General features: G+C 41.1%; 1 protein-coding gene across 2 annotated transcripts in view; it reads left to right on the top strand.

The window, feature by feature from the left end:
- Window positions 1–23559, top strand: part of DPY19L3 (dpy-19 like C-mannosyltransferase 3) — a 70275-nt gene that overhangs the window by 17678 nt on the left and 29038 nt on the right. Inside the window, exons 4-8 of one of the 2 annotated variants that reach the window (XM_059381347.1) lie at window positions 7849–7939; window positions 11287–11408; window positions 12130–12275; window positions 14372–14495; window positions 15042–15176. In XM_059381347.1, coding sequence (XP_059237330.1) covers window positions 7849–7939; window positions 11287–11408; window positions 12130–12275; window positions 14372–14495; window positions 15042–15176 — 618 coding nt within the window. The remainder of the gene's footprint in view (window positions 1–7848; window positions 7940–11286; window positions 11409–12129; window positions 12276–14371; window positions 14496–15041; window positions 15177–23559) is intronic. The other variant, XM_059381348.1, reaches the window with a different exon arrangement.

Raw genomic sequence — 23559 nt, 5'->3', positions numbered from 1 at the left:
AGAAATTGACAAGCTGATCCTAAAATTTATATGGAAACTGAAAGGACCCAGAATAGCCAAAGCAGTTTTGAAAAAGAAGAACAAAGTTGAAGGACTTACACTCCCTGATTTCAAAACTTATTCTAAGAGTACAGTAATCGGGACAGTGAGCACTGGCAGGAAGAGAGATGAAACAGAATTGAGAGTCCAGAAATAAACCCTTACATTTCTGGTCAGTTGATTTTCAACAAAGATACCAAGATAATTAAATGAAGAAAGAATAGTCTGCAACAAATGACCTGGGGACAATTAGATATTCATGAGCAAAACAAGGAAATTGGGCCCCTTCCTCCTACATACACACAGATTAACTCAAAGTGGATCAGAGACTTAAAAGTAACTATGAAACTTCTAAAAAAAAAAAAAGGCATGAATAAATTATCATGGCCTTGGGTTAGGCTAAGCCATCCTGGATACAACACCCAAAGCTTGTGCTAGAGGAAAAATAATTATATTGGACCTCTTCAAAATTAGAAAGTTTTGTGCTCCAGGCATATGGTCAAGAAAACAAAAAGACTCCACTTAGAATAGGAGAAAATATTTACAAATCATATTCCTGGTAAGAGATTTGAGTCTGCAATCTACAAAGAACCATAATAACTCAATAGTAAAAATAGAGTTCAATTTTTTTAATGAGCATAGAACTTGAAATAGACATTTTTCCAGAGATGATCTACAAATGGGCAAAAAGCTCATGAAAAGATTCTCAACATCATTAGCCTGTCAGGAAAATTCTAATCAAAGCCACAATGAGGTAACACCTCACATCCACTAGCAGGGCTTTAATAAGAAGACATGTAATAAGTGTTGACAAGGGCGTGGAGAAATTGGAACCCTTCTACAATGCTGGGGGGAATGTAAAATGGTGCAAACGCTTTCGTAAAGGGTCTGGCAGGCCCTCAGACAGTGAAACGTAGTTATTGTACAATTCAGCAATTCCACTCCAAAGAAAATACCCAAGAAAAATGAAAATATGTCCCCACAAAAACTGGTACATGAATATTCATGGCAGCATTTTTCATAATAGCCAAAAAGAGGACACAAATCTAATGTCCACTAATGGATGAATGGATAAGTAAAATGTGGCATATTCATGGAATGGAATATTGTTTGGCAATTTTTTAGTGAATTAATAATACAGTAGAGGAGCCTTGAAAACATGCTAAATGAAAGAAATCAGGCACAAAGCACGTATTGTATCATTTCATTAAAACGAAATGTCCAGGATAACCAATCTAAAGAGACAGAAATTAGATTAGGAAGGCGTGAGGGATTTGCAGAGTGACAGCCAGGGATTTGGTGTTTCTTTTTAGGGGCAGTGAAATAGTCTAAAATTGATGCTAGGGATGCAAAGCCATTGAATTGTATACTGTAAATGGGTGAAGTATATAGTATTCGAATTCTAGCTCAGTAAAACTTAAGAAAATAGATGCATTTTTTTTTTTTAATATAGCATGCGTACATCTCAGACCAAATGCTAAGACCTTACCCATTAGGGAAACACTAGAACAGTGCTATCTAGTAGATATATATTTCGTATAATAATGAAAAGTTCTTCGTGCTGAATTAATACTCTAGCCATTAGCCAAGTGTGTTGAGGAACTGAGAAACGAAATTTTTCATTTTAATTAAGTCAGCACGTGTGTCTGGTGGCATCATGACATTGAAGCATATTCCAAGCCAAAGCGATCTGTTCATACTGTTTAACATTTCTTTGGAGGGGCCAGCAACAGAAACATGAGAAATAAAAAATACCAACAGGTGGGAAGAAGGTGACATTATTTGCAGATTGTGTCATTATATACCTGGAAACCACAAGAGAATAATCTTGAAAAAATTTTTTTAAAGATTTTATTTATTTATTTGACAGACAGAGATCACAAGTAGGCAGAGAAGCAGGCAGAGAGGTTGGGGGGGGGGCAGGCTCCCTGCCGAGCAGAGAGCCCGATGCGGGGCTCGATCCCAGGACCCTGGGATCATGAGGGGAGCCGAAGGCAGAGGCTTTAACCCACTGAGCCACGCGGGCGCCCCAATCTGAAAAATTATTACGAGCAGTAGGAAAACTCAGTAAGTAGCTGGGACTGAATCCAAAATTAAATATAGAGATACCAAAATATTTTTTAAATTTCTCAAATTGAAATTAATAAGGAAGGAAAACCTCAAATGTGCCTTTTTAAAAAGTTCCCTGGCGGTCCTCTTCCACTTCCTTTGTCCATGTACTCCCCACCCCCAAGCTCTCCTGGGATGATGAACTTTTTCTTCCCTCCTTTCTCCCCCAGTACTTGACTGTCAGCTGTTGCATTGCTTCCTGTTTCACTGTCGAGGGGGGCCCCCTGCCCTCCTAGGTACTCTGGCTGGGGTCCTGTTCACTGAACTGACAAAAGACAGACTAACAAGAGAAGAGCAGCCAGATTCACTTAATACAAGTTCTACGTGACACTAGCACCTTCATAAGGAAATGAAGACCTGAAGAAAGGGTTAAACCTGAGCATTTTTATGCTCGATTTGACTAAGAGTAGGAAGTCATGGAAAAGATATAATAGGACCAAAAGGTATGAGATAGGGGTAGTGAACCAAGGCGAACTTATAGGAAGGCCTGTTGGTTCAGACGCCTGCCCTGTCCCTCCGTCTCTGGAGATAAGGATGTTCTTTCCTCCAGGGACAAGGGGTACCGCTTTCACAAGAGACAAGGGGGAGGTCAGGGAGTCCTTCAGCCGCAAACACCCAGTATGCCGGCCTGCATGTTCGGAGGTAGCGTGTTCCCAGCTGAGAAAGGAGAGGCGAGCTGAAAAGACCTTCCACATGCTTCCACCCCGCCTCTGCCCGGATGTCGTCCCTGGATGCGGACTTGTCCCCACACAGGTGTAAGGCCCTCTCCCTCGCCTCTCCTGGATTCCCTCACTCCAGCTGTCAGGTCTCTCCTGCCTTCTCCCATGCGGGGAGTGAGGGAGGCTGTTGGAGCCCCACTTTCTCTTCCAGCTGCTGCCCCACCGTTCCTGCTCATCTTCACACCCAGCCTCCCCCACAAATCTGTGAGCCCGTGGTCTCTGTTCCTCTCCTCCCGCTGTCTCTCTTGAACCCACTCCAGTCAGGCTTCGGCCTTGGCCCTGCTCTTGAAAGATTCTGGTTCAAGCCACTGTGGCCCTCCAGGCTGTTCGGTTTAGTGGTCCTGTCTCAGTCCTCGTTTTCCTTGGGCTTTCAGCAGTTTTCCTGGCTCTGGGACACGGGTTCTCCCGGATCTCCTCCTACCTCTCCAGCTGATCGTTTGGCTCCTTGACAGGCTCCTCCTCAGCCTTCTGACTTCTTGTTGGCAGGGAACCCAGGACTTGGCTCTGTTTTTCCGTCCGCTCTCATTTCTAAGAACAGTCTTATCCATAGCTTTACATACATCTCTGTGCTGATGGCTCCCAAACGTCTGTCCCTGCTCAGACCTCTCCCCTGAACTCCAGACTTGCATGTACAGCTTCTGACTTGGCCACCTGAGTTTGGATGTCCGGTGGGCATTTCAGACTCAACAGGTGCAACATCAGCCACATGACCGTCCCTGCCCTCACGTGTTTCTCCTGGTATCTCCCTCTCTGTAATTTGCAGCTTCCTCCCTCAGGGGCTTGGGCTTCTGCCCTCGCACAGTCCTGGTTCTCAAGTCCCACCTTACAGCCTCAGGAAGTCCTATCAGGTTTCCTTTGACAGTATCTATCTAGAATGTAATCACCTCCCACAACCTTTATCCCCACCTGGATTCATTACAGCAGCTCCCTCCCCACTCAGAATCCTTCGCAGTCCAGCTCAGCATGTCTGACACTCCCCTCCTGACCTCCCCCCTCCCAGCTCCCCTCACACACACCTAGCTCAGAGTGCAAGCTTAGAGTCCTTGTCACCTGCCAGGACCGGGTGTTTGACCCCACGTCACCTCTCAGACCGCTCTGCACTGCCGCCCCTGACCTTCCTTCCTCCCTCCAACTCAGACCACACTGCCTTCCTCATTATTCTTCAAGGTGTATTTGGCTGTCCTGCCTGGTTGGCAGGGTCTTCTGCACATGGCTCACCGCCTCACCTCATCTCTGCAATTGTCCCTTCACGGGTGCGGCCTTCCTCATGCATCTGCAGGACCACAGCACCGCCCCGCCCTAGCCACCCCCTTCTCTGCTTTACTTCTTATACTGGACTTGTTTACTAAGCAAGGAAATGCTTCCCTCTGCTCTAGATTAAAAATCCTGTGAAGACAGATATTTGTGTCCCCTTTTGTTCCCAGCTGAATTTCTCAACAGGTGAATGCTTGTCACTTGTTGGTCAGTAGCTGTTTGTTGAATGAATGAATGAATGAGGAAGATAGAGCAAAAAAGAGACTGATGAGAAACACAGAATGTGATGGGGGTTGGGTTAATAGTTCAGGCAAAAGGCTCTTCCTTCTCTCTAATTGATACCCTTCCTTGAGCTGTCATTTTCCTTTTTAAAAAATGCATTATTCTTTCCTCATGGAGACATAAACCTCTCGGGATCAAGGACTGAGGTTTTATACCTTGGTTTCTCCCAGCAAATAAATGTTGAGTGATAAGGAAAGATCATTCTCATTTGGCTAAAAAAGCACTCCTGTCACTCAATTTTTACCAAGTTTGTACAATCCTTTCTTAGACTGGTATTTTCCACTCTTTCTGTCATATTGGCTTGATACTACAGAATTTGCTACTTTTCCCACTGAATGAATGCACCTGCTCAGCAAGGGCTCTTTAGACTAATCAGGGCAAGTCCGCGAAGCGGTGACTTCAGGTGCTCCCGAGGACTTGGTGGTGGCTTCTGTGCGAGCCCCGCGGGTGCTGGTCCCCACAGCAGCCATCTAACCTCCCACACCCTGCTTGGCAGCTATCACACATCAAGGCATTCATCAATTCCAGGGCAGGAATTGTTCCATTCCAACAGATGGACAGGAATCGAACCAGACCATCAACCATGTATGTGCCATAAATATATTTGCTAAGGGCATGATTCCCAGTGCAAAACTTCAAGAACAGCTGTCTTTATCGTGAGCTACTATTTCTTGGTGAGATGATTTGTTATCTAATTCTGAAACAGATGACTTGTATGAAGTTCATCTTTCCCTGGCTTCCCCACTACCAGCGGCCTCGTCATTTTGGGTGCAGTTTCTGTAAACAAAAGTTACTTTCACGAGATTTTTAAAAAACTAACGAGAGGTTTCCTTTGGCAGATTTGGTGTCATTTGTCTAAAAGGGGTTGTTACATTTCGAGTATTTCTAGGGAATTCAGATTAAGTATGAACATTTTTTAATGCTTTTCCTTTGAATACTTTTGTTAAATTACAATATAAACTACTACTTAAATGGTGTTAGCTGTACGGTTCCTTAAAAATACAGTGCTTTCATCTTTCTATTTCTTTCTGTCATTGTCTTCAGAAAAGATCCTTTCATTCTCCCGACATTGCTTTCCCTGTGGAACCGATGCAAATTAAAATATGAAGTATTTGTTCATTTTGCATTCTTCAGAGGGTAGCTTCTCTTGGTGTACATTTTCACTAGCACAATCCGGCAGGCAAAGTATAAATTGCTGTAAAACTGGAAAAGTGTTTGAATGAGTAAAGCAGATGTTCTCTTAGCATGAAGCAGATGTAAAACTTGCAAGTGTCTGTCTAATAAAGTCTAGCATTTGGTTCCATACAGCTGGTGCCAAGATTACCAATTAATCATGTTTGAATGCTTTTTTACTAATTAGGACCCCCTCAGTTCTTTATACATTCTGGGTATATATAAAGAGAGGGGTGGAGCACAAAAGCTTTCTACCTTTGTACTGTGAGCAGTGGGGTTTTTTCTTTTTTTCCGCCCCATCTTTATAAGGTCAGTCTTCTTTTATCCTTAGAACCGTGTTGGCTATGAAGCCCCCTTCATGTAAATGATTGATCTGCCTCTCCAGTTTGATTTGGGGATATCGGTTTGACATTAGAATATTCCATTGAAGACAGCCGTACTCTGAACACATGAAGCAGCTGGGGAGAAGAAAAGGAATGTAATTAGACTTAATGGTTTTTTGTTTTTTGTTTTTCCCTTACTTGCATGAACAAAAGCTAACATTTGCTCAGTTAACATTAATTCACAGCCTCGGTGGCTCCTTGACCAAGTAGGAGTGTGAATATTATAGAAACAAGTGATACCAGTCTAGTTTTCTGTTAAGAAAAGCAATAGAACAGTTTTTCTCAAAAATTAAAGATGAATGTTGATATGACTGCTAAGAATTGCCTTTACTGCTGTGAAAGAGATACAAATCAGTAGCATAGGCAAAAGCTAAGAGAGCGCCATCATTGTATATTGTCCTTTTTATAGAGCAAGTGTGCTAATGAAAGTAAATTTCAGAATCTGACTGGGCCTTTTTTCCATGTTTGCTTTCCCCGAGATGAACCTGTTTTCTATGGAAGGAAGCTCATTATATAAGATTTGCTACTCTGCCCCTCCCTCCCAGTTTTTTAAAAAAGAGTGAACAAGGGTAAAACATAAGTTTGTTTCTCAAGGTCAGTAATTGGATGTACTCAGGTAACTGAGTACTTCTTCAATGCTTTATTCATGAATCAATTTATAATAGTTTTTCAGACAACAGGAGAAATATTTAAAGGGTAGAAGAGATACATGAAATAATTTCAGGCCTGAAGATAAGTAGCATGAGTGGTTCTTTTCATGAAATGTTTATTACAGTTGAAAAGTCGTCGGAGGTAGGGGAAGAAAACCAAAGGTGTGTTCAAAGAAGCTGATTCGTTAGAACACGCCATGTTTCATGTTTAGCATCCTCCACTGTTAAGGTTGGGTTTGTGGAATCGGGATCTGCTATGGTAGGAAAAACAGAGATGGAAATACGCTTTAGACCATGTGTGCCAGATTCTAGGACCTGACTTCTTAGACACTGGTGTAAAAGGGTCTGTAACGACAAATTACCATTTTCTTTCGTTTATACTATTATGGTGGAGAGAGAGAGATCTAGATATATATGTAAGTATGTGAAATACAGTATCTAAGAATATTAATATGATTTTTCCAGAATGTCTTCCCCATCCCATCCTTACCACCAGTTGCCTCCAGAGTTTGTTAATGATTTAAATTTCACATTTTATAAAAGCATCTTACAACCAAATTGACTAATAGCTGTCACTTTCAATTTTCAGTTCTTCTAAAATTGAATACTTATTTAAAAGCAGTTTACTATTGTATGTATTTGCCTACATGAGCATCTTTCCACCAGGGTGACACTTGGCAAACTAAAATTCACATGTAAAAGGTCTGCCCCTTTTTATTCAGGCTATCTTATATTCTGAGAATAAATAGGAAGTTATTAATATTATATAATATTGTTAGCTTTTAGGTAGGTGTCTAATGAAATTATAGTTCTTTTCATTTGGGAGGTTTTTTTATACTGTGCCTATTTTGATTCTCCCTAGTATTCCATAAGATTGGTCGTGTGTTTTTTAAGTTTTAATTTGTGTGAAATAAAAGAAAAATGGTAACTGTGACACGTCAGTGTAAATGGAACTAGTTATCTCTATTTTGTAAAATGGTTTGTTAATGGAAAGTTTTAAACAGTCACAAAAGTAGAAAGACTCATATAATAAACTCCTGTAACTCCCACCCAGCTTCAACATTTACCAGTCTTCTATTGTTTTGGTTTGCCAAGATTTCTTAAGACTATATTTTGAAAGGTTTATTTTTTTTCCTTTTAAGTTGTAGTTTTGGATCCTGTTTCTGCCATAACAATAGAATTTAAACAAAAAACAAAAAACTAGGTCATGTAAACCCAGTAGACCTAACTTTATTTCAGGAAGTGGAGCGAGAAATCTCATTCAGAACAGAATGTGGGCTGTATTACTCCTACTACAAGCAAATGCTACAGGCTCCAACCCTCATGCAAGGTAATTACAACTAATAGCTTTATGGGGATCTCCTCCTTCCTTTGCAGTATTTCAGCCAAACCTACTTGTGCACTAAAGCATTTTATAAATGCTTTCTAGAACTTGCGTGCTTTTTTTTTTTTTTAACTTAAACTCATGTACTTTTTCCCTGCTCAAGTAACCAGTGTTTGGCTCTGGAAGGAGTTCTGTAATACCTAACATAACTCTCCTCTGCTCAGCTCTACTCCGTCCCAAAACTCATCTGTTTGCAATTTCTTGGTTTTGCTCCTGGGTTTTTTTTTTTTCCCATAGTCATTTTGGAAGAGGTCTTTGCAAGTGAAAGGAGTATTGTCTAAAAACAGGAGGCGAGGCATTTTGGTGAGAAGACCAGAAGTACAGGGGTCCTTCTTGTCCCCGGTGTCCCCATTCGGTCCTTTATTTTGCAATTACCATTTTTCTACATTTTCGCTGTTGGTGAGTGGTTTACAGCTCAGCCACTATTACTCATTGAAGCCCCGGAAGGGAACTCTCCTACTCACCGTGTCCTTTGCTGGGCTTTGCTTGGATTTGGATACATTTTTGGCAAGAATCCTTCATGGGTGATGTATGAAATGTTGGTTGTCTTTCTTTTTGCGCCCGAAGTATCAGTCAGTTGGTTCCTGTGTAGATAGCCAGGATCCCCCATAATAAGGTTATTACCCATCAGCCTTTCACTTAATGGTTTTAGCAGCCATTGATGCTTATTGCCTATATCTGTCATTTCAGTAGTTACAAATGTGACCTTCTGCATTCCCCTTGTGTTTGTTAGCTGGAACTCTGTTATTTAAGAAGCCTTTTTCTCATCAACTGTTTGATGACCCTGAGGTCCAGTTTATACAACAAAGGCAGGTTAGGTGTTGATTTTCTTTCCCTATGCAGTTGATCCTTGTTATTCATGGAGTCCATATTTGCAAATTCACTTACTCGAACCTCTTTGTAACCCCAGAATCCACACTTATGGGGCTCTGGCAGGCATTCACGGGCATGTGCAGAGCAGCGAGAACACTTAGTCACCTGGCTTGCATGTTCCCAGCCGAGGTGGAATGAGGTGATGACTGCTGTCTCCTTTCAGCTCTCCTTCTGCAGTGTCCTTTTCACAGTCTACTTAGGGCCATGCTTTTTGCATTTTTCTGGGGTTTTTTGGTGATTCTGTGGTTTGAAATGGCCCCTGGCATAGTGCTAACGTGCTGTCTGGAGTTCCCAAGTACAGCAGCAGGCCGTGAAGAGGGCATACAGAGAAAACATGCGTGTTAGATAAGCTCTGTTCAGGCATGCATTAGTGCTATTGGCATGTGTTCAGTGTTAATGAATCGCTCATATATATTGAAGAAGGTGTCTTTAAACAGAAACACATAAATCAAGGCCATGTGTTGATCAGTTGATGAAAATGCATGACCAGAGGCTCATAAGAACATAACCCTGCTAATTCAGTGTTCACTGCAACTTTATGGAACATAACTACTGAGAACAGTGAGTCCGTGAGTTCTCAAAATTGTGATTTGCTTCTTTAGCATCCTCTAAAGCAGTGGGTCTTACTGAGGAACAGTTGTCTCTCTCGGGGACACCTGAAACATCGAGATGCGTTGTGGGTCATCCCAGCTGGGGTGGGTTGGGGACGATTGTGCTACTAGAATGGGCAGAGGGGAGGGATGTTGCTAACCATCCTACAATGTCTCAGCAACAAGGAATTATCAAGCCTCAAATGTCAAAATACAAGTAGTGTTAAAGTTGAGAAACACTGCTCTTAAAGATGAGAAATCTCATTCGGGTATTTTCTTTCGAATTATCACCATTATTATCTCAGTGCTTCATCTGTTTCATTTCCTCTAAGTCGTTTGTTAAGATCTTCCTTCTAGAAAATTTCAAACATATAAAAGGGTAGAGAATTCTCTGGACATTTTCATATGTCTCTCACCAGCTTCCACAGTTACCAACTTCTAACCTATCCTGTCCCCTCTCTATACCCCGTTTTCAAACCGAATGATTTTGGAGAAACTCCCAAGACAGCATATTTCTGCATTTGTAGACATACCAGTATATTTATGTAAAGGATGGCAGCCCCTTTTCTAAATATAACCACATTGCTATTATCACATTTAAAGCACAATTAGGAGATCTCTTACTGTCAAATATCTAGTCAGTGTTCCTCATTTTTATGATTGTCTTCCAGAGTTTTAATATAGTTTTTGAGATTCAGATAAAGTCCAAGCATTGCAATCATTTGCTCTGTCTCTCTCTCTTTTTTTTTTAGATTTTATTTTTAAGTAATTTCTACACCCACATGGGGCTCGAACTCCCAACTCCAAGATCAAGAGTTGCTTGCTGTACTGACTGAGCCAGCCAAAGCCCTCTCTGTTTCTTTTAATCTATAGATTTTCTTCTATCTTCTTTTCTTGTAATTTTTTTGTTGAAAACACAATTCATTTGTCCGACAGAGGTGGGGGCACTTGACGGGTACGATCTCTTGTAGGGTTGAGACTGGTCTGTTAATAAGTTCTCAGTTAGTCTTGCACCTAATGGGTTAGCACCATCAGTGAGCATTACCTGAATCTGTTAATTTCATAAGGACTATAAAATAGAGGATGTTGTCAGACTTCTTAATTTTCTTCCAAGCTGGTAGGTGAGAAATGGTATCTCAGCATAGTTCTAATTTGCACTTTCTGTAGGTGCAAGGTTGAGCATCTTTTCATATGTATTGGGACTGTATGCATGTTCTCTTCTGTGAACCATCTCTTCGAACATTCTGTGAATCAGTTAGCTTGGTTACAGCAGCAAATAACCTCAGTGTAGCCACGAAACTCTATAACAACGGGTTTATTTCTTACTTTTATTATCCCGCCCCTATTTGGAACCTGCTGTTGTCATGACAAAGGTAAATAGCCACATTGCTGGTGGAGACACGTGTCATCTTTTCTGAAAAGACGTCACATCCTCTCACATGGCATTGGTCACAGCAAGTCAATGGCCAAACCCATAGGCTGCTTATAGTCCCCAAAGAAGTACTATAGGTCTCATGGCAGGAAGGGCAGAGTGAGGGTATAAAATCCTCCTGGCCTAAATTTCTGTAAAAGAACCTATGGGGTTTTTTTGCTGTTATTGTCCTCACACAAGTTATAGTTTACCTGTATTCAAGTAAACATGTGAATGTCCCTCTAATATACAGCAAGCTGCTTGAGGGTGGGAGGGTGGTTTTTGTTTGCTATCACATCCCCAACGCCTAGCACATTCTCTGGCACACACACACACTAAAGAATCTAGGAAAAGTCTTGAGTAATTTATAATTTATGATTGTAATTCTTTTTTCCTGATCTTTCAAATACCAACCTTAGGTTTTCATGGCTTAATATATGATAACAAAACTGAGTCTATGAGGACAATTAACCTTCTTCAACGAATGAATATTTACCAAGAAGTTTTTCTCAGTATTTTATATAGAGTCCTACCAATACAGGTATGTTGTGTTCTGTGACATTGAATTGTTGATACCACACAAAAGTCAAAATCTGCTGTTTTAAATTGCGACTTTCACATATGTAATCTGATTTTCCACTGGCATGGTAGGAAAGCAACAAAAATCCTAATTTTCTCCAGATATGGTGTGAACTTTGCTCTTCATATATGTTTTTATAAGATTTTTTTATTTTTACATATAGATGCACCCTGGCTAATAATCATGCATGCAGTCTAGAAGCTGATATATATTTTCATTGAGAAGCATGTAATCACTTGTCCCTTATCTTTAAATTAAAAAATTGGAAATTAGCCAATCACAGTGACCACTTCATGTGGACACAGTTAGATGTGTAGCTTGTCTAAAGAATGAAGCCAGAGTCCTCCAGGCCTTCCTTCCCTCTCCCACTCTGCTAGTGAGAAGAAAGGCCGCCAGCACACTTTTGCCCAGAAAGGACTGATGTAGGCTTAGTGCTTGTAATTAATATCCAGTTGCTGAATATTAAATTTCCACTCTCATAATTTTTGGTTTCGTTTTGTTTGTTTGTTTGTTTGTTTGGGTAAGTAGGCCCCCCATCCAAGGTGGGGCTTTAACTCTCGGCCCTGGATTAAGAGTCACACCTTCTTAGTGACTGAGCCAGCCAGCTGTCGTATTTTTTAAGTGACAATGAAAATCTAATGAGGGTTCCATAACAAATATTTTTTATTGTTCCTTTTTCCAGAAATATTTAGAGCCAGTTTATTTTTATATTTACACCTTGTTTGGACTGCAGGCGATCTATGTCACGGCCCTGTACACAACCAGCTGGCTCCTTAGTGGGACGTGGCTGTCGGGGCTTCTAGCAGCATTCTGGTACGTCACCAATAGGTAAGTTGCAATCAGTATCCCTTCTCCCTTCCTAAGATGGAAGTGAAAACAAAGGTACTTGATTTCCAGGTCAGAGGAAGTTACTCAGCCACACTGGTTTGTATGGGAGTATTTTCTCTTTGGTTTCCCTAGTGGTGTTTACTTGTCTTATCTAGCAAGGTAGAAAGTCCTACTTAGATATATATTTCCAGCTGAGGAAGAGAACATTAAATGACAGGTCAAGAGAATCATCGTGATAAGTCTAGTCCTATTACCAGTTGGATGTGTGATCATTATTTCTCTGGCCACCTACCTCCTCTCTTAAAGACGTTTAATAGTATCTTTACTATCAATCTTGATAGGGTTTTAGTGGCTTATAACTAGCAAAGCATTAAGCACTGTACAAATGTAAGCAAGTTCTTATATTATTTAGTTAATATCTGTTATTCTAGATACCAGAGCATGAAAGCATTTTTTATTTTTGTTTTTTTTTTAAGATTTTTTAAAAATTTATTTATTTGACAGATAGAGATCACAAGAAGGCAGAGAGGCAGGCAGAGAGAGAGAAGGGGGAAGCAGGCTCCCTGCCGAGCAGAGAACCTGACTCGGGGCTTGATCCCAGGACCCTGAGACCACGACCTGAGCCAAAGGTAGAGGCCTCAACCCACTGAGCCACCCAGGCGCCCCATGAAAGCATTTTTTTAAAAGATTTTATTGATTTATTTGAGAGAGAGAGAGAACACAAGAGGGGGAAGGGCAGAGGGAGGAGAAACAGGCTGCCCACTGAGCAAAGAGCTCAACACAGGGCTTGAACCCAGAACCCTGGGATTGTGACCTGAGCCAAAGGCAGACGTTTAACCAACTGAACCACCCAGACACCCGAAGTAGCATTTTTTAAAAAAAACGTAGTCAAGATACACAAATTATTGCTTGACCTGCAGTAGCAACACCAGTATTCAGTAGGAGTTTTCAAACTTCAGCGCCAAGTTCTAATATTGATTTTATTTTATAATCCTAAGCAAATTACTTCTTTTTATAACCTTATTGAGTGCTTATTTTATGTTAACCACTTCACAAAATGCTTTATCTATATTCTTTTAACCATCCTACAGGACAGATACTATGATCATTTTAGAGATGATGAATTTTTTTTAATACAAGATTTTATTTATTTATTTGAGAGAAAGCAAATGTAAACAGCAGGGAGGGGCAAGGGGAAAGGGAGAAACAGACTCCTCGCTGAGCAGGGATCCCGCTGAGGGGCTCCATCCCAGGACCCTGAGATCATGACCTGAGCTTAACCCACTGAGCCACCCAGGTGCTCCAGAGAGATGAGGAAATTAAAGCTTAATAGGTTAAGTTGTGTATGTGTATATGTGTATGTATATACACATGTATATATATACGTGTATATACACATATATACATACACACACATACGTTATACACACACACACACGCTCCAGATTATTCTCCATCAGAATTCAAACACAGCTTGAAAACACTGTTATGCTACCTCTTAACATTTTAACGTAGTATTCTTGCTAAGGGTAATTGAAAGTCAAATTTGTTGTTCTATCAGGAGGAGAGAGAAGACATTTGCTGTATGCCTAGTCCGTGCAGGGATGCTTCTTGGTTCTGGGTGTACAAAGGTGGAAACTTAGCTATACTTACCATCTGGTGGTTCACATTCCAGAGGGACAAGAAGCTTTTACAAATTATTCCCACTGACAAATTTAAGATTCAGATTTAAACACCAAAGAAATAGAGGGAGAATGAGACACGCCGCCAAATTTGCACTAACGAACTTCGAGGGAAATAAAAGTTCAAAGCAGTGAGGCATGAGTGTATATTTCTGGGTTTTGGCGTCACCCTGCCATGGCTTGGAGCCCAGTTCTACCCCTTAGCTAGCTGTGTTCCTGTGAACGGTGTTCTTAAATTTTCTTAGTGCCACTTGACGGTACAGGGACGCTGACGGTAAGGACAAATCATAACAGCTGAGAAGTAACAACCAGAATCGTAAGTGTTTAATGCCCTACGTCTTTCACTTTAGGAAATCTTTTTAGGTAATTACAGTAAAAATTATTCCTGTGGCCATTTGTGTTTTCTCTGTGCAGAATAGATACCACAAGAGTCGAGTTTACCATCCCGCTGAGGGAGAATTGGGCTCTGCCATTCTTTGCAATTCAGATAGCGGCAATCACGTATTTTCTGCGACCAAACTTACAGCCTCTCTCTGAGGTAAGTTTTTATGGTACTTTATATATTTTTTTAATTTCTCCAGTTTTGTTGAAGAAGTTTCAGAGAATGTGATGTGCGTGGTGTCCCGTCGCGTGTGAGTCATTCTTACTCCATGACCAGTTTTTTAAACTTGAGTTAAATGAAGTTTTCCTTTTCTGAGCTCTTTCCTACTTTGCAAAGAAAATGTTTTCATTTTTGATGTTAAAAACGTACTCTACATTACCTGTCCTCAAATAGTTGCAGTGAAGCCACACACAATTTCTGCAGAACTGTCAGAATCCTTAAGCCACGGCCCTGGAGATGTGACTTGGCGCATCCTCAGCTCCCAGGTGCTGCAGAGTAGACACACCTTACGTGCATATTTATGTGCCCGGTGTCACCTTAGGATAGTTAGAGCTTCAATAACAAATGCAGGGGTTTTCAGAGCAGCAGTTCATGGTCTCTCTGTTTGGTTTGTAGAGATATTAGCTGCCCTTGAGGGAACTTGTCTGCAGGGCTCTTTACGACTAGAGACATGGAAATTACATGAAGGTTTTCTTTTTACAGAGGCTGACACTTCTTGCCATTTTCATATCAACTTTTCTCTTTAGTCTGACATGGCAATTTAATCAATTTATGATGCTGATGCAGGCATTAGTGCTGTTCACGCTGGACTCCTTGGACATGCTGCCAGCCGTGAAGGTAAGCCGCGCCCTTTTCTCTTGTTCAAGGCAGCGCTCTTTAGCGGTTTCCGTCACACGGTGGGGCGGGGGGTTCAGAATGTGCACATGCTTAACAGTCAGGTCGAAGCTGCTTCTGAGTTACAGTGTACATACACTGGGGTCAATTGAAGTGGAGTAACCTGTGCAGCCTAGTTTGGCCATCTTAACTTTTATTCTGTTTATTCTACATTAAAAGATGGGTTTATCTTAAACAGAAATGTCTTAGATCAGTTGTCCTTTACAGAGCTGTCTTAAATTTTAAAATACAAGCTAGCTCTTGTAAAATGTCTTACTGTGTACTGCCTTTGTCCTTCAAGGAAATCAATGGGAATAGTACACCTTTCTTTGGTACTTCATAAAATTTTCATAATAACATCTATCAGGCTTGAGATGGGAATCCCTATTGCTTGTCCAGAGGCCACACATGGGACGGTGCCATTTTAAGGAAGCTGTTGTTTGTCTCACAGTGTGTGACACCCGTGTGTGCTGCTGTCACTTTATGGCAAGGTGTTTCTCATGTGCAGAAATGTTTTTTAATGTATTGTGGATGTTTTAAAAGTTCTTCATTGTTACTATTCTAAAGTAACAGTAACTTAAGTATTTCCCAATATCATAAAATATTATTTCTAATTCTAAGGAGGCAAGATAGTGTAATATTAAAGAGTTGCATACATTTATTCCTTTCAAAATTGATGCAGCAAGGGCGCCTGGGTGACTCAGTGGGTTAAAGCCTCTGCCTTTGGCTCAGGTCATGATCCCAGGGTCCTGGGATCAAGCCCCGCATCGGGCTCTCTGCTCAGCAGGGAGCCTTCTTCCCTGCCTCTCTCTCTGCCTGCCTCTCTGCCTGCTTGTGATCTCTATCTGTCAAATAAATAAATAAAAATCTTTATTAAAAAAAGAGAGAGAGATGCAGCAATCTTTAGAGACTGGCTGAGTCTGAATTAGGAAACAGGAAAGACTGACAGCAAGTATTCCTTGTCCCTCTTCCCAGGGACTGGAGAGGCATGACAGAGACTCGCCACCTGTAGGAGATGTCGTGTGTGTGCTGATGGGAAGTAAACATTTGGGCAGCTAACAGTTAAAGGTCTATATGTCTAGAGAGGTTAATCTGTAGTAATAAGAAGCACTAGAAGTCAAAGAAGGTTCTTTGTAGGCTAGAAAGGTTTCACAAAGGTGGGAGACTTGAGCTGGGCCACAAATGAGAAGAGTAGAATTTGGATGGTGTGTTGGGGGAGGATATGACGGTAAAATACAGGGAGGAAAGCAAGTAGATAGAGCAGAGGAAAGAGTGTGTGTGTGTGTGTGTGTGTGTGTGTGTGTGTGTGTCAGTCAGTCATATATATAATACTAAATAATGGTAACAGAGCTCCGGGTGCCTCAGAAATCCTCATGCACAAATGAAGTGGAGTCTGTTCATATTGGCTTTTCCTGTTTTGTAACCCTTTGGACTTTGGTCATGGTGACGTGTAAGCTGCGTTTCTCCACGGCCTGCTCTCCTGAGCCAGTTGGTCTCCCTTTCTCTCTTTGTATGTAATAGCGCATTTCCCCCCTTTCTAGCAAGCACTTTCAAAGGAACTCTGTATGTTGTCACATAAAAAAATAAATATGTTGTGCCATTTTGAAAACAACTGTATAAAGTTTTTCTGCAGTGTAATTTCACAGAAAAGCCTAGAAATGTGTTTTCCCTTTCACTGACACTCTCATCTCTAGAAATTTAGACTAAGGAAGTAATCAAACAGGTTTATTTTAGTTTTTAGTTCATTTACTGTAATAAAAAAAAGCTGGCTGGAAACAACCTTAGTCAGTAGCAGTGGAGTATTGTGAAGTAAATATGGTACAGCAGTATAACAGTATCATGTGACCATTATTTTCCCCCTCTCTTTTTTAAAATAAAATACATATGAGGCACTTGGGTGGCTCTGTCGGTTAAGTGGCCAACTCTTGATTTCGGCTCAGGCCATGATCTCGGGGTCGTGGGATCATGCCTTGCACTGGGCTCTGCCCTCAGGATGGAGTCTGCTTATCCTTCTCCCTCTGCTTCTTCCCTGCTTGTGCTCTCTCTCTACCTCTCAAATAAATAAATACAATCTTTTAAAAAAATAAAAATAAAACACATACAGAAAAAGTGAGAAAGGTTTCCGAGAAGATAGACATCAAAATATTAGCAGTCACCTGACCGTGATTGATGAGCTTGATGTTCTAAGTTCCTGTTGTCCTTCAACTCTTTTGACTTTTTCATGGATTACTTTTACCGTTTTCTTTTAAAATAGAAAACAATAAAAGATACTGTTTTGGCACACACACCACAAACCTAAAGAAGAGTACAGGTAATTTACATCATATTTAGTTCTTTACTTCGTTAAACTTTCATAGTTGAAACTATGTTGATGTTAGTGGTAGTAGCTGTAGGTATCAGAATTGGAGGAGGAGCGGCACAGTAATGAAAGAATCCTGAGTTGTACAACCAAGCTGCCACTACTGAGTATGAAAATAGCTAGGTCTTTAAAGTGATGTAACTTCTTGGGGCCTTTGTTCTCTTCATAAACTGGAATCACTGACCTCTGATCACGTCAGATGGGAAAGTCAGAATAGTTGGTATAGAGAAAGGTAATGCATATTCAGAGTCCAATGTGCTGACAAGAAGCTGTATCCTCTTTGGTACATTTCATCTTTTCCTGGAGAATGGAAAATCTCTTACCATCAAAAGCTCAGGTTTCGGGGCGCCTGGGTGGCTCAGTGGGTTGGGGCCTCTGCCTTCGGCTCAGGTCATGATCCCAGGGTCCTGGGATTGAGCCCCGCATCGGGCTCTCTGCTCAGCCAGGGAGCCTGCTTCCTCCTCTCTCTCTCTCTCTGCCTGCCTCTCTGCCTACTTGTGATCTCTGTATGTCAAATAAATAAAAAATCTTAAAAAAAAAAAAAAGCTCAGGTTTCACTCAGGAATGTGTCTAGGCCATTTAAATATAGAGAGAATAGTAGATGGTAGAAGTCATATACTTTGGCTCCATTAAAGAATATGAAGGCTAATGAAGTTTTATTAACCTGTTGTGAAAACAGCAAGACACATAAGAGGAAATTTTAGAGTACCCCATTTGGTTCCAGACCAGACGGAGGGAATGCACTTGTCCTAGTTCCTCCCACTTAGTGCAACTAAAAGCCCTGGACAGTGTATATAAAACGCACAGAAGATGACTTGGGGTGGGGAAGGAATGAAAATAGGCTGCTTAGAGCCCTGGCAGCTACAGGAAGGATGCGGCAGTGAGGCCCTAGGATTTTCTTTCTGCCTCAAATATCCCAGAGTAGGTGCTGGAAAAGTCAGCAACCAGGAGACACCAATGAAGTCAGGCAGAAGCCCCAAGAAAAGCCAAAAGGATCGGGAAAAGGGAGGCAGTGTTTCTCTAGCAAGAAAGGAAACGTTTGGTCATAACTGCAGTATTTCAGCCAAACAGCACAGAAAGAGCTGCAGCTTCACTCCCACGTCCATCAGCAAAAGGCCGGCGGGGAAGCCACACTTCCACCCTCACCAGCTGCAGCAGGCCACTCGCTTTCTGCCAGGGCTGTGTCCGAAGGCTGCCTTCTCCCAGAAGCATCAGTGCAGGCCGCATGGAGAACCTTCGGCCCTCATCCAGGGGTCGTGAGATATCCCATCCCCTTCGGGACAGGATGGTGTCAGAAGAGATCAACGGGGAACCGGGCTTTTAACCACCATTCAGAAGTAACAAGCCTCCCTCTCTCCCTTCCACCCGCCCCCCCCCCCACACACACACAGTGTCAGTGAAGGCCACGGGAAGTGCAGTTTAATGAGGCGTTCCTTCCCTTCTCAGCCAGAGCCTCGTAGGGAGCCTGAACTTTCCCTGTGTCCCAGCAATGGAACCCCCTTCTCCCCTGTCTCCCAAAAGTCAATGGAGGCCAAGAGAAAAACCTAGACTTCTAACCCCATCTGGAAATAAGAAAGCAGCCTCCTTCTTCCCCCACTGGCATAGCACTAGTGTGGGCTCAGAGGAGACCTGCCGACACAGAGATTTTAAAAGATCCAGAGCCCCATGACATAGTACAATGCAATTGAAGATTACTTCTTATACTAAGAACAAGCAAAATCTCTCTTGAGTGAAAAGAGACAGTCAACAGATGCCAACACCCGACACACACAGAACTTGCATTACCTGAAGAGGTATTTAAAGCAGCCATAACAAATTTTCATCGAGCAATTACAGACACACTTGAAACAAAGGAAAAATAGAAAAATAAGGAGCAAACGGAAATTTTAGAGCTGAAAATCTCTAATAATGACAATTAAAACCCCAGTAGATGGGCTCAGCAGGAGAATGGAGTGGCCAGAAAAAAGAGCCAGTGAACTGGAAGCTAGAACAAGTTAGAAATTACCTCATTTGAACAAGAGAAAATAGCTGGGCAGGGGGGCGGGGAGAGACAGAGCCTCAGGGACCTGTAGTACTAAACAAAAACTCTAATATATTCTTACAATCAGAATCCCTAAAGGAGAGAAAGAGCATGAGGCTGAAAAATGTATTTGAAAAAGTACTTTTCTGAGGGGTTTGAAGTGGCGGGTGTGTGGGAGGTTGGGGTACCAGGTGGTGGGTATTATGGAGGGCATGGATTGCATGGAGCACTGGGTGTGGTGAAAAAATAATGAATACTGTTTTTCTGAAAATAAATTAATTTTAAAAAATGATTTTAAAAAATGTACTTTTCAAAGGAATATTTGAAAACGTCCCAGATTTCACAAAAGATAGGAACTTACAGAATCAAGAAGCTGAGCTACTGTCAAACATCAGATCTACCACTGATAATCTAGACTTTCTAATACACAGTACTGCTCAATTTTACATTCTGGCTGTTTACCAACAATGTTTCTTACGAACCTAGGATATCATTACATTTATAAGAACTATGTGATCTTGTTGTGACTTAACTGTTCTTTTCTCTAGAATTATGCCTACTTGATATAAAAGGAACGGGCAACACCAAGAAAGACCATCCTTCAGAAAGGCAGACAAAAAATTGTTTTATCTTTTTAAGATGTATTCATGAGTGATTTGTTATCCTTAAAGAGGTCCTACAAATCAGTAAGAAAAATATTTACACCCAATAGGAAAGCAAAAAATAGTTCCTAGAAGGAAAAACATCAAAAAGAATCCAACACTTAGGAATAAACTGAACAAAAGAAGTGCTTATGTTTATACTCTAAACTACAAAACACTGAAAGTTTTAAAGACCCACATAAATTGGAAAGATTGCATATTTATGGATTGGAAGACTCACTGTTGTTTAAGATGGCAAATTATGGTAAATTATTGTACAGATTCAACACGCTTCCTCTCAGAATCCCAGGTGAATTTTTTGCAGAACTTGACAAGCTGATCTTAAAATTCACGTGGAAACTCAAGGGACCCAGAATAGCTGAAACAATCATGAAAAAGAGGAATAAAGTTGGAAGACTCACACTTTCCAACTTCAGAACTTACTTCCAAGCTATAGTAATCAAGACAGTGTGATACTAGTAGAAGGATGGACACAAATCAATGGAATAAAATTGAGAGACCAGAAATAAATCTTCAGAAATAAACAGTCAATTTGATTTTCAGCAAGGGTGCCAAGATAATTATGGAGAAAGAATAATCTTTTCAACAAATGGTGCTGGGATAACTAGATAGCTACATGTGAAAGAATGAAGTTGGACTCCTCTCTCTCACCATACACAATAATTAACTCAAAATAGATCAGAGATTTAGTTGTAAGAGCTAAAACTATAAAACATTAATTTTTTAACTATAAAACATTTAGAAGACAGGAATAATTTTTCATGACCTTGGAGTAGACCAATCCTTTTTATAAGGTTCCAGAACCAAAAGCACAAATGACTAAATTAAAAATAAATGAGTTGGACTTCATCAAAATTTAAAACTTTTGTGCTTCAAAATATACCATCAATGTGAAAAGACAACTCACAAAATTGGAGAGAATATTTGCAAATCCTATATCTGATAAGGCAGTTCCAGAATATATAAAGAACTCTTACAACTCTCTCAACAATAAAATATGGGCAGATGATTGGATAGGCATGTCTCCAGAGAACAAATGCAAATGTCCAACAAGCACATGAAAAGATGCTCAGCCTCATTACTCATTAGGGAAACACAAAACCAAAATAAGATACCATTACCTTCCCCCACACACACCCCCCACCCCGAACTCAGATGGCTAAACTCTAAAAACAACAGCAAAGACAGATGATAACAAATGTTGGCAAGGAGGTGAAGACTTTGGAGCTCTCATATATTGCTGGTGGGACTACAGAATGGCACAGCCAGTTTGGAAAACAATTTAGCATCTCCTCACGTGTTAAACATAGAGTTACCATGTGATCCAGCAATTCCACTGCCACGTACACACCCACGAAAAATGAAAACATAGCCATGTAAGAATTTGTACATGGATGTTTGTAGCAGCATGATTCATAGTGGCCAGAAAGTGGAACCCGCCCAGTGCCCATCAGCCGGCGGGATGTTGCAGAGATGATGAAGATATCTTAAAATTAGATTCTGGTGATATTTGCACAACTCTGTTAACACTAAAATCATGAATTTAGATAGGTAAATTTTGTGCTATATGAATTATATCTCAATGAATGTATTAAAAAAAAAAAGCAGTGTCTTCACTAACCAGTAATTGTACTTCTAGGAATCTGTCATTTGTTCCTCCCATATTTATCAGGTGACACTGTTTTAGTGGGTGTTGTCGTGGGTGCTAGGGTACAACAAGGAATGAGTTAAGGAGTGACAGTAGTCCCCACCCCACCCTCACCTCATCTGCGGCTCCAGTTCTGTGCAGTCAACCCCGGTGAGCAGCAGATAATCCGCCTTCTGACAGACCGTCGGTAGTAGCCCAACACTGTCCCCACGCCTCTCGCACCCACCTCCGTCTCCTCACCTGGCTCTTTTACCATGTCCCATCATCACAAGAAGGGTGTCCAGTATAAGAGATATTTTGAGAGAGACCACCTTCACATAAACTTTGTACAGTATATGGCTATAATTGTTCTATTATTGGTTATTGTTGTTAGTCTCTTACCGTGCCTCATTTATAAATGAAACTGTGTCGTAGATACGTATGCTGTGTACAGGGCTCAGTACTCTCCATGGTTTCAGACATCCACTGGGGCTCTGGGAACACATCCCTGGCAGATAAGGGTAGATGAGTGTAACCAGATACCATGATCTGAGAATTTTTTTAAGAAGATGTTCGTAACATTAATTTCAACAATAATAAGAAGCTGGAAACAAATGAGCCACTGGCAGACAAATCATGGCATCTAGTAGAATGTTACGTAGCCATTTAAAATTAAGTTTTCACAGAATAGTCCTTGACGTGAGAAAATGATACAATGTAATGTGAAATAAGTAAAATGTTACATGAAATATCACACACCACTATGAAATCAATATTATTTCTGTAGGTAATGGTGTTAGATTTTGATTTTAGAGCCCACCTTTCCATCAATTACTATTTCTTTTTATGTTTTCCTGGATTTTCTAAGTCTCCTACAATAAAGTATTGTATCTTTAGAATCCTAAATTCCAAGTTTCTGTTAACACCAACCAAAAGCACTGAACTGTGGCAGGCCAGGCCTTTAGGTGCTAGAAAGAGATTTGTTTCCTTTGAGGCGAAGAAAACAAAACTATGAGGAAATCTGATTTGCTGATAGGAGCAGAATATTTCATAAGCGAATAAGAGTATGGAATTGTCCAATTTCAAAGAGGAGAGGAAGTATCAAGTCTTGGGGCACCTGGGTGGCTCATTCAGTTAGGTGTCCAATGCTTGATTTTGGCTCAAGTCATGGTCCCGGGGTCTTGAGATCGAGCCACCTCCGCGCTCAGTGGAGAGTCTGCCTGGGATTCTCTCTCTCCCTCACCCTCTCCCCAGACCCCTCGCTTAACACTCCTGTGTTCTCTCTCTCTCTCGAGTAAATATATAAATCTTTTAAAAAGGAAAAAATGTATCAGCTGTTTATTAGAGGCTGTCATTTTTTCTTTGTGGCATATTTTCTGTGTTGAAGTTGGTTGAGTTTTGCATCTGTCAATATCAACCTGTCAGCAGTTCTTCTACACCAAGAGCTGTCTTTAGTGAGAGCTCATTATGTGCTAGGCATTTTAAAACATCACTGCATCCAGTCCTTATGCCAGGCTGATACGGCAGCTCTGAAGAAGGTGTCATCACCCCTGTTCTGCATGAACCCCAGCCAGCCTGTCAAGGCCCCACAGCTGGTTTGCATCAGAATCAGCGCTATAGCTAGCACAGGTGCCGGTGACCTCAGGGCTTACGTTCTTGACCTCGGCACTATGCTGCCC

Source organism: Mustela nigripes, chromosome 17 (genome assembly GCF_022355385.1).
Source record: "Mustela nigripes isolate SB6536 chromosome 17, MUSNIG.SB6536, whole genome shotgun sequence".
Classification (NCBI taxonomy): Eukaryota; Metazoa; Chordata; class Mammalia; order Carnivora; family Mustelidae; genus Mustela; species Mustela nigripes.
Note: the sequence above shows the minus strand (reverse complement) of the source record. Positions and strands in the feature narration are given on the sequence as shown.